Source organism: Habropoda laboriosa, unplaced genomic scaffold (genome assembly GCF_001263275.1).
Source record: "Habropoda laboriosa isolate 0110345459 unplaced genomic scaffold, ASM126327v1 scaffold64, whole genome shotgun sequence".
In the NCBI taxonomy this organism is placed as follows: domain Eukaryota; kingdom Metazoa; phylum Arthropoda; class Insecta; order Hymenoptera; family Apidae; genus Habropoda; species Habropoda laboriosa.
The window spans coordinates 141,178-150,950 of NW_017100183.1; the positions used below are offsets into that span (position 1 = coordinate 141,178).

Sequence of the window (9,773 nt, forward strand, 5' to 3'; positions counted from 1 at the left end):
CGAACATATACGGTTTATGTTTCTCGCGCCACACATGCCACATGTCAGCTCCACGGCTAAAAATGAACGATAAATTTCATAAGACCAAATTTTTCCATCGTTGATAATTGCGTTTTTAGATTTTTTTTTTTTTATATTCATCTTCCAATTGCTTTGCTTTTTTCCTTAATAATTCCCGCAATTTTAAAAGTTGTCCCTAATTTTAGTGTGACTTAGTTGAACGTAATGATTATTGATGAATTTGAAACAATGTTGAAATGGTTCCTTTTTCGGGCTAGGAGCTTGATTTAAAGTGTCAAAGATTTTTGTGTATGACCAGATGTATTCTACATGTCTCAATAAACAGTTGTATGTGAATTACCTTTCTTAAACGATGCTACATTTATTTGTCTGTAACGAAAATATACAGGATCGTTTTCTCCTTTTTATTACCTCCGTCAATCGTCCCCCACACTGTTGACGACGAAGGTGTGAAATTTGTTGAATTGTCTGGATAAGGAGTAAATGATTTGCATTTTACCAATGAAATAGTAGGAGACGAGTTAAAATGAATGGAAGAAGTGGTTACAAAGTGGAAGAAACTTTTAGTGCGGAAGAAAGAAGAGAGGTTGACAAAGCGTTCGTTCGAGTGAACCTTTCAGAGGTGTAAGTGGTGGAACGAACAGTTCATTCTCCAATTCTCTACGTTTCGTTGTAGCGAACAAATTTATGCAATTTTTGCTGGCAGTTTTTGCCGTAGCTTCGGTTCTCATTAGGCGTATCTGACGTTTCTCTTTTTCCCCCCACCCTTGACCCAACTGACTAGAGCGACCTCCATCGTATCGTTGGGGCGTGTTGGGACGACCAGTATCTCCGTAGAAGCTGAGAGATCAGGGGTGTTCAACGTTGCACCTATTGTCTCGCGTCGTTCTCTCATCTTTTACTTCTCTTCTGTTCTTCACCCTTAAGCATACGCACGAAGCAGTGTCCGTAATTGCGCGCGCGTGCGCGCGCGAAACACGCATCGCAGAGGGAAAACGAACGCATTCATTAGGCAACATCCCAAGTTTCTCTTTTTTCATTTTCCACCGCGTAATTTTACTAGTACACACGGATTATACTGTAATCGTATCGATTACACTCTCGCGGTACGGTTACTTTTGGTGATACGGCAGCAGAAGTGTCGCGATGCAATTGCAACGGATTGCTTGGCAACACGACAATCAAAGATTAACGTAGAGCGAAGGTGTTTTGTGTGTTACACCTTTCAATGCGGGATTGTTCGCTAATCTCTGTTCCTTGCAATGCAGTGTATGCGATACTGATTAAATTGTGGTGTATCGTATAGTATGGATACTCGATTTGGAAGATAGAGACATTCGCAAAGGAGAATATCGAAGAATCGAATCTTGCAAAGGGTGCCGCGTAGTGTTTTTCCACGTGCAATTCGCATTTATTCGAATGTTCTGAAACATCAAGGGTAAGGTTTCAATTGTTGAACGCAGTCTCCCAAGGTACGTATCTATGGCATACGTGCATAAGTCGTTCGTGCGTGCGCACGTTCATATGGAATATAGCAGAATTTGTTGATAAAAAAACCAGTCGGCAAACTAAATTATGCAGTTCGTTCGAAACACAACGATACAAAATTACAAATGAACGAACCACTTAACACAAACTGGTTTTGAGTATGTGCGCTTGCGCGCACGCAAGAGAGGGGGAGAGAAAGAGAGAGCAGAATTTCTTATTTCAAGTATGATGGTGGGTCGTTCGTGATGTCGTTCCATTTCTAGATAAATAGAATGTTTTACGTAGGTACATTTACCGCAGATGATTGAGAAGAATACGTCTATTTTTTTAATGTTTCGTATAGATTTGAAAAGTGTCGAACTTGCTTGTCGTTTAAATCGTATGCGTGAAGCATCGTTCATGAGAAAAGCATTTTTTACAATAACATTGCGTGTCGATACATCTGTGTGATAGGGAGGTTAATACGTGGGGCGTAATACTATTGGTAATCACTGGAGGCGCTGCTATTGCGCCACCTTGCCCCGTCCACATCGAAACTTGGAGTTGGCGTGGGAGGGAATAATAATAGGGTGGGTGATTCGAATTGGAACGATTTCTGCCCCTTTTACCTTTTCCGTGGCTATTTATCGTAATATTCGTACAACGTGTTCTTCTTTTCTACAATAATATCGAAGAGGAGAACATTGGTGTTGTTCGCGTTTCTCGTTGTCTCCGCCACCGCCACCGCCGCTATCGGCTGCTACTGGCCACTAGCGTCACCGCGCAGAATCCCATAAAGGGCGCAACGCATATGATTCGAGGGCGTGGCAAATTAGCATGTGACACGTGTTGAAGACTTCAGTCCAACTGTAATATTTCCGTTTGCACATTATAATCGAATTTTTTCTTCGTATATTCTCGTATGTTGATGTAACGGATGTAACGGAGGAGGAAAGGATGCAAAGACGTGAAGTTTGTGCGAAACGAACAAGAAGATAAAGTGTTTTCCGTTTAGTTTATTTAGATTCTGTTTTTTCGCCTGAATAGTCGATAGACAGGGGGTTGCGGGACGAAGAACGACTGATCGCCAGGTAATGATTACAATTATAGTACAAGCATGTGGAAATTGGTTTGATTCTCGTGAGTGGTGTGAACGTTACGTAGATTGAATTTGAACGGTGCGTTGCGCGCGCGCGTGGGCGACCATCCAATAACGCGTTGGAACGCGTGTGTGTGATTACAGATGATCTTCAGGATCGATATCTCGTATTTTTCCTCTGCGTGGAACAGAGTCTGACGATATGGTAAAATCACAATTACCGGCATTAACGGCTTTTCTACAGTTTTGCCGAAATGTATCTGACGGGTGTAATCGAGAGAAGAAGATTAATCGAGCAAAATGCAAATGTGTATTACTAGGATGCAGTATGGCTTCGATACTCTGGCATGCTTCTGGGAATAGTCTGGTTTCTCCCGCTTTTATCGTGTTCTTGCTACTTTGCCCTCGCAGCAGTACAGGTGAGTGAGGAAAGGTATTCGTTTAAATATCTTGCTCTCGTTTCTTCTCTCGGCGTGTTTGTTCGTTTGCGTCCGTACAAACGAAAGATGCCACGAGAGATATGTAGGTGAAGAAACGTTATACGGGAAAATGTAAATGCGAGTGTGCGCGTGTGTTGTTTGTGTGTGGTTTCACAGAATGCGATCAAAAGTTCATAAGCACAAAGGGCGGTCCACCGAATGGAACCTTCCACGCCCCAATGTTGATTAACCCCGAGAGGGATTCCCGACAATGCGTGTACACGTTTTTCGCTGGACAAGGACAACGAGTCGAATTGGTTTTCACTTCGTTTGGGCTACGTGGGACACCGCCGGGGTAAGTACAGTTCCATTTCGTCCGATGGATTATGGGTACGATCTCTCTCTCTCTCGTATGTTTGCAGTGGAGCTGCTGTTGGAGAGTTACCCACGTAAGTGTTCCACGTATGACGTTACGTCGCCGGTTCGACGTGGTTCGTTCGCGGGCACACTATTTCTGTTCACAGATCAACTTAGGAAAAACGTTCGTTTTCAGTTGTCTTCATGAATATATGGACTTGTACGCGGAAATACGATCAGAGAACACGACCAAGTTGGTGGAAACGCCTTTCGGTGGACGTTTCTGCGGTCCGATTCCACCTCGCAGGCGCGTCTCTCTTTACCAGGGAATCGCCCTTAGTTTCTTCACCGATAAAAATATCACGTTCCCCAGCCTCTTCAGCGGTACTTACGCGTTTATCAATGCATGTACGTTCTCTCTCTCTCTCTCTCTCTCTCTCTCTCTCTCTCTCTCTTTCGTACCACCACGGAGTTTGATTGCACCGTGTGACACGTAGACGGCATAACGTTCTGGTGTAACGTTGTTTGCAGCTGAATTCGAGGTCGGAACGCCAGCCCCTAGCACACCATGTTCTTTCACGGTAAACTCCGAGCACAAACGTAACGGTAATATATTATCACCTACGTATCCGGGCACATATCCAAAGGGTCTTACGTGTAGCTATCAATTTACTGGAAAAGCCGGGCAACGAGTGCGCCTGGAGTTTCGAGACTTTGATCTGTTCTTCGGGGGTCAACAGTACGTAGCGTAGTAAAGAGTATCTATTGTAGTTTAACAAGAGCGAATGCCGCTCTTCACCAACTCAATCGGACAATCCTGTTTGTCTGTGGATCTCACAGCTGTCCTTTGGATTACGTAAAAGTGTACGACGGTTCAAATAATACCGCGGCCGTTATAGGAACGTATTGTGGTCAACAACGAAATTTGGTATTATACTCGTCAGAGTCGAGCTTGTACGTGCTGTTTGTTACGCTTCAACGTACAGCGAACACGCAAAATCGAGGATTCAAGGGTATCTTTGAGTTTTCCGAGAGTTTCGTTCAATTAGGTAAGGATAGAGGCGAGTGGTGGAGGAGAGAATATCTCTGTTATATTTCTAATACTGTTTCTCTCTGTCTACTCAGGCTTCATAACCACTTACAAGGGTGAGCATATACGAGGATCGGAATGCGATCAGAAGATCTTAAGTAAAAAGGAGTCTTCCGGATTCGTAGTTAGCCCCAACTATCCATATCCGTACATACCCAAGGTGGTGTGCCGATACTTCATCTATGGAATGCAGGACTCGCAACATCTCGAGCGCGTTCGATTGGAGTTCACATTCTTCAAGATACCGAAAAATAAGACGATAGGCGAGTAAGTGGTTTCCAAGTGTATACGTAGAATCTACGTATGTATATCCGATTTCTTTCTGTTAATTAAAAGTTGTTCTCGCGTCGGGTGTCCAGCTCCTCCTGTACCGATGGATACCTCAAGTTGTACTTGAAGGGACAAGAAGCAACGGATTCTTACGATAAATTCGATCACGAATTGTGCGGTGCGACGAGCAATCCGAGCCATGTAGTTAGCGATGGGCCGAGACTCGTGATGGTGTTTAGCAGTGGAGAATCTCAAGGGCAAGGGTTTAAAGCACGGTAAGGAGGAGGAGGAGGAGCATAGACATAGCAGAGACATAGGACAGGCAGGTTTTTCTTCTTTTTTACAGGTACAGTTTTGAAACGGAATACAAAATACCTGGTACCGCGGCACCCGATGGTAGCTGCACCTTTACATACCGCAGTTCCTCTCGCAAAAGGGGAGACTTTAATTCTCCGCGACATCCTAGTAACTATCCGAGCGACACAAATTGCACTTATCTTTTCTTAGTGACTCCGGACGAACAAGTTACCTTAATATTCGATTACTTTAAAGTACGCACGAAGAATACGAACGTGACAGGCGGCCATTACGGGTAAGTCAGCTGTTATACTTTTATACGATAACGAAGGTGGTTGGAAAGTGAACAAAATACCGGAACAATAGGTTTATACCCTACTATTATATAGTACAACAGAACCTAAGTATATCGGAAATGTTTCACTTTTCGTACTTTCTCGACGTTACGTACATTTTCAGACTTGATATTTGTCAAGACGATTGGTTGGAGATATACAACATGTACCAAGACAATACGGAGAAGTTGATAGGTAGATATTGCGGCAGTACATCCCCCGGTCCCGTCGAATCGAATCTCAGTGCGCTCGGTTTAAGGGTAATTCTACATTCCGACTCGGAGCTGGTTTATAGCGGCTTTAAAGCGCGTTACACCTTCGAAGTGGCGAAATCCATCTTTGGAGGTATTCGCGTCACGCTACATTCAAATGCCTAACCTTCTCCTAATTCTGCTCATCTCTTTCGTGCCAATTATCACGTGTTACAGATTGCGGATCAAATATAAGCAGCGAGAATTACGGAATCATCGCCAGTCCAAATTACCCGGATAAATACGACGGACCCGCGAGGAATCTTGCTAGTAAAACATGCAATTGGTTCATACAAGTCCAACCGAATCGACGAATATTGTTAAATTTCGAGCTGTTTTCGGTAGAGGGTGATCAATCAGGTATAAGAGAATCTCATCGGTCTCGGGGTTATCTAACCTAACCCTGAACAATTAAAGCAGGCCAATTAAACAAATATGCTTGTCATTTCTTCAGTTCGTGGATGTCCAGCTGCGGTGCTACGCATGTGGTATTCCGTGTCGTCTACGCCTATCGAATTGTGCGGCGTTAAAACGCCGAACGTTGAATGGACCTACCTTTCCGAGGATCATAATATGCGTCTTAGGTTCGTTACTCGCACACAACACGACACGACTTACTTACTTATTTAGATTCTTCTACACTCGAAACATTCAAGTACCGACACTCGCACGCGAAGAACAAAGGATTCGAGCATTGATCGCGCCTTTTCCTCTCTCTTTCTTTCTTCTCTTTCAGTTTCATATTGGCCGACAAAGCCGTAGGACAACAAGGATTCAAAGCAACGTGGACCGAAGTAAGCACAAATATCGACTGCCAGAATGAATTTTTCTGCGGCAAAAGTAAATACTGCATTGCAGAGTCGCTTCGGTGTAATAACTTTTATAATTGTGGCCCGGCCGACACTTCGGACGAAGAAAACTGTAAGTTTCACAATCGTTAGAAACACCAACAGAACAACTACTACTCCTTGTAAACGCGTGGTTGGTTTCTACTTCTCTTATTTTTGCTTCTACTACTATCTAGTTGACACCTGTACGCGTGGCCGCGCCATCGCGGGCGCGCCCGCCCACTTTTTCCGCCATACACTCTATATACATAATATACGTATGCTTCCGGATCCAATATCGAATATGTAATTCCTTCGGATCTTTCAATAGATACTCTATTAATCTGCAACTTTACCAAGCGTATTCTCTTTTTGTACCGAGTATAAAACCTTCAATTAATCCTTCTTACGTATGTATACGTTACGCATATACGCCAGTGTCTATGTATGCATGCATGTACCATGGATGTATATATATACACATGATACGCAATCGAATCGTGCCATTGGGGCTATTGTACTTGACGACATGCACGATTCGTTCGATTTCTCTGCATTTCTCGAAATCCTAGACAGAGACCAGAGAAATTCGAGGGCATCTCGAAGGATAAATACGTACAACAGCTCACTTTTTTCTTTTTCTTCAATTTTCTTCTTTTGCTCTCTCTCTCTTTCTCTTTATCTATCTCCCCCCCCCCCCCCCCCCCCCCCCCCCCCCCCCCCCCCTCTCTCCAATATTATTTTACATACATACAAATACGAAGGAACACGCGTGCGAGCGAGCGAGCGCGTGTGCGTATATACATATACCCAATTTATCGTGTAAAAGTAAGAATAATACATGGTAACATCTGCCATTGTTCGTCGAATATGAGAATACGTTTTTGAGATAATCGAAATTGGTAGATACTGCACGAAGCATGCACTACTTTGCTCAAAGATTTCATCAAACAGACACATTTTATAATGTTACGATCTCTTACCGCGTGAACCATGTCTTCAGTAATATCGATTGATTTGTCGAGATAAAAATTTTGCGAGACACTCTTAAAATATGTTCAGTCACGGGGTAGGGAGCGGATGTTTGACAAAACAGTAAATAGTATCTTTCTCAAGGAGAAACACGAGTATGTACAGAATCGCGTAATATTTTGGGTAAGTAGTAAGTAGCTGTGTGTGGTATAGGTGAGAGAATGGAAGGATTGAGTGGGGGTGAATGACTGTGTGTGGTGTCGCAGGTGCAGCATCAGCCCCATTGTCACCAGCACTGGCTGGAGTCTCTACCATGCTTCTTCTCTCTCTGTGCTTTGTGTTCGTGGCCATCTGAGCCCTTCATGAAGCTTCCAACGATCCGGCATGTTATGATCTCCCCTATCACGTGAGTTCACTCACAGTATTGCACATGTACCGTTCTTAATTTTTTCTCGACAACAGCAGACTCTTCCTTCCGACCGAACGCGCGCGCGCGCGCACACCCACCCACCCACCGAGTCACACGCGCGAATAGATACGAGCGACATCCCACTCTCTTCGTATCTTCCGTTTTCCGTCAGATCGAATCTTGTATATATGTATCTACATCCTCCTTTTATCCGTTTCTGTATTCCAACCGTTTAGGTAATTTTTGTATTTCGTTATTATTGTATCATACAGTTGTACAGCTGTCGTTGCCGAATCAGATCTTTCGAGTAATTTCCTTTGTCAACTTTTTTACTACGCGTCTTTTACATTTTACACAAAATTTACAGAAAAACGCATGAATACGGTGAATGCAGATTTACGCATCATATACGGTAGCATGTGAATTTCTCTCTCTCTCTCTCTCTCTCTCCATGTCCCTGCCCTCACCTCGTTTCCTCGTCCAAGTCCGTCAACCCCTCCATTCCACTCTCGCACGTAAGTACGTATGCACGCCCGTGACTCCCGTTCTCTAAACGCTCACGGAATACTATTACCTTTCGTACTGGACCATCAAGTTATTTCAGCTTCCTTTTACTCTCTCGCGGAAATAACGAATATTGTAATTAGCGTTACGTGCGCTTCAATCCGAGCGATTGAAAACGTTTTACTTTCTTCACTGCTACCGTCTTTTAACGAATAGAAATCTAAGTGAACATGTTAAATCTAAGTCAACTCAAGTGATGACAATCGGATGCGCGTTCTGCCCTCGGTAAAATCGTGTAGGATATAAAATAATAGGTACATAGAGTGAAGGCGAACGGAGAACGGACGGAAATGTGCACCTAACAGAGGACAATTACATTTCAGGTGATACAGTTGTGCAGACGGATAATTACGCCGTTCCAGCGGTTTATGCTATCGGTGCAGTGTTGGTTACATTGATCGTATGTCTGTTCTGTCATTGGAAGCTAAAGAGACGAGTTCAAACGGTGGGTCTGGACGACCTACGCCAACGTATAGACGACAGACATCGATGTTATCACAATGAAAATCTTCTTCAATACCACCACTATCATCAGCATCAACATCAACATCAGCATCAGCGTCAGCGTCATAAACAACAGCAACAGGAACATTATGAAGATTCTACGAAGGATTCGAGATACAATTTAGAATCATCCACGAGTCCGGTGAGCGAAAGCGATGTCGAGGAAGCTAGCAGCCTCAACAGTGTGTGACACCGTGCCACCATCCTATTTCTTCAACGCTCTTGGCTAACTTGTCACCGTTGTCATAGTTCACCAACGAAACGGCGTACATTGTACGCTGTTGATGATCATGTTCTATCACTCGATCCTATCAAGCATCGAATCAACGTGACGGCACGTCTTCAAGTATGCTTGAACTTACTTCAACTCAGGATAAAAGAATACCAATTTATCGTCGTGTTTTATCGAGTATCGTGTATTCTCGAATAATCCAAGTTGTGTACGCATTTTATTAAACGGCTCATACCTAACTACGTCATATGCGATTTTTTTTCCTCGCAGGCATACGTTAGATGCGATGATCCGTGCTCTCGTACCAAATTTCCACCCTTTTAACAAATTTCGCTGCGCGAACGTACAACATTTACATATGCGTAGACACATACATGTTACTGATATGCGAGTTGCCTGCAATCAAGCCCGTATATCGATTAACAAATTCTCGTGGAAGATGCGTTAAAAAAGAAATCAAATGAAATCGCATCTTTTACCAAACAAGAAGGAAGGAGTCATTAACTAAGGATATATTTTCGAAACACTTGTTCCTTTGAAAGAATGTGAAATATATTTTCACGTCGAGTCAATCTGATTTGTTGTTATTACTGCGACGTTATTATCGTCTTCATCCTCCACCTTCTCTTTTACTTTCTTTTCTTCTCTCTTGCTATCGA

The 9,773-nt window shown here is 43.3% G+C and overlaps 1 protein-coding gene across 2 annotated transcripts; it reads left to right on the forward strand.

Moving 5' to 3' along the window:
- The first annotated feature begins 2,738 nt into the window (after window positions 1–2,738).
- Window positions 2,739–9,072, forward strand: LOC108579266 (tolloid-like protein 1). Of its 2 annotated transcripts, XR_001891463.1 has the most exons (16): window positions 2,739–2,792; window positions 2,908–3,006; window positions 3,184–3,361; window positions 3,429–3,455; window positions 3,560–3,771; window positions 3,895–4,102; window positions 4,204–4,412; window positions 4,489–4,720; window positions 4,813–4,998; window positions 5,070–5,315; window positions 5,480–5,700; window positions 5,784–5,966; window positions 6,061–6,190; window positions 6,343–6,527; window positions 7,672–7,811; window positions 8,702–8,760. XR_001891463.1 is itself a non-coding variant. In XM_017942761.1 (15 exons), exons 2-15 carry the CDS (start codon window positions 2,916–2,918, stop codon window positions 9,070–9,072), a joined length of 2,679 nt encoding a protein of 892 aa, XP_017798250.1. In that variant the 5' UTR covers window positions 2,739–2,792; window positions 2,908–2,915. The 2 variants fall into 2 exon arrangements, 1 of the variants encoding a protein (XP_017798250.1); XM_017942761.1 differs by lacking the exon at window positions 7,672–7,811 and having other exon boundaries at window positions 8,702–9,072.
- Window positions 9,073–9,773: the final 701 nt, after the last annotated feature.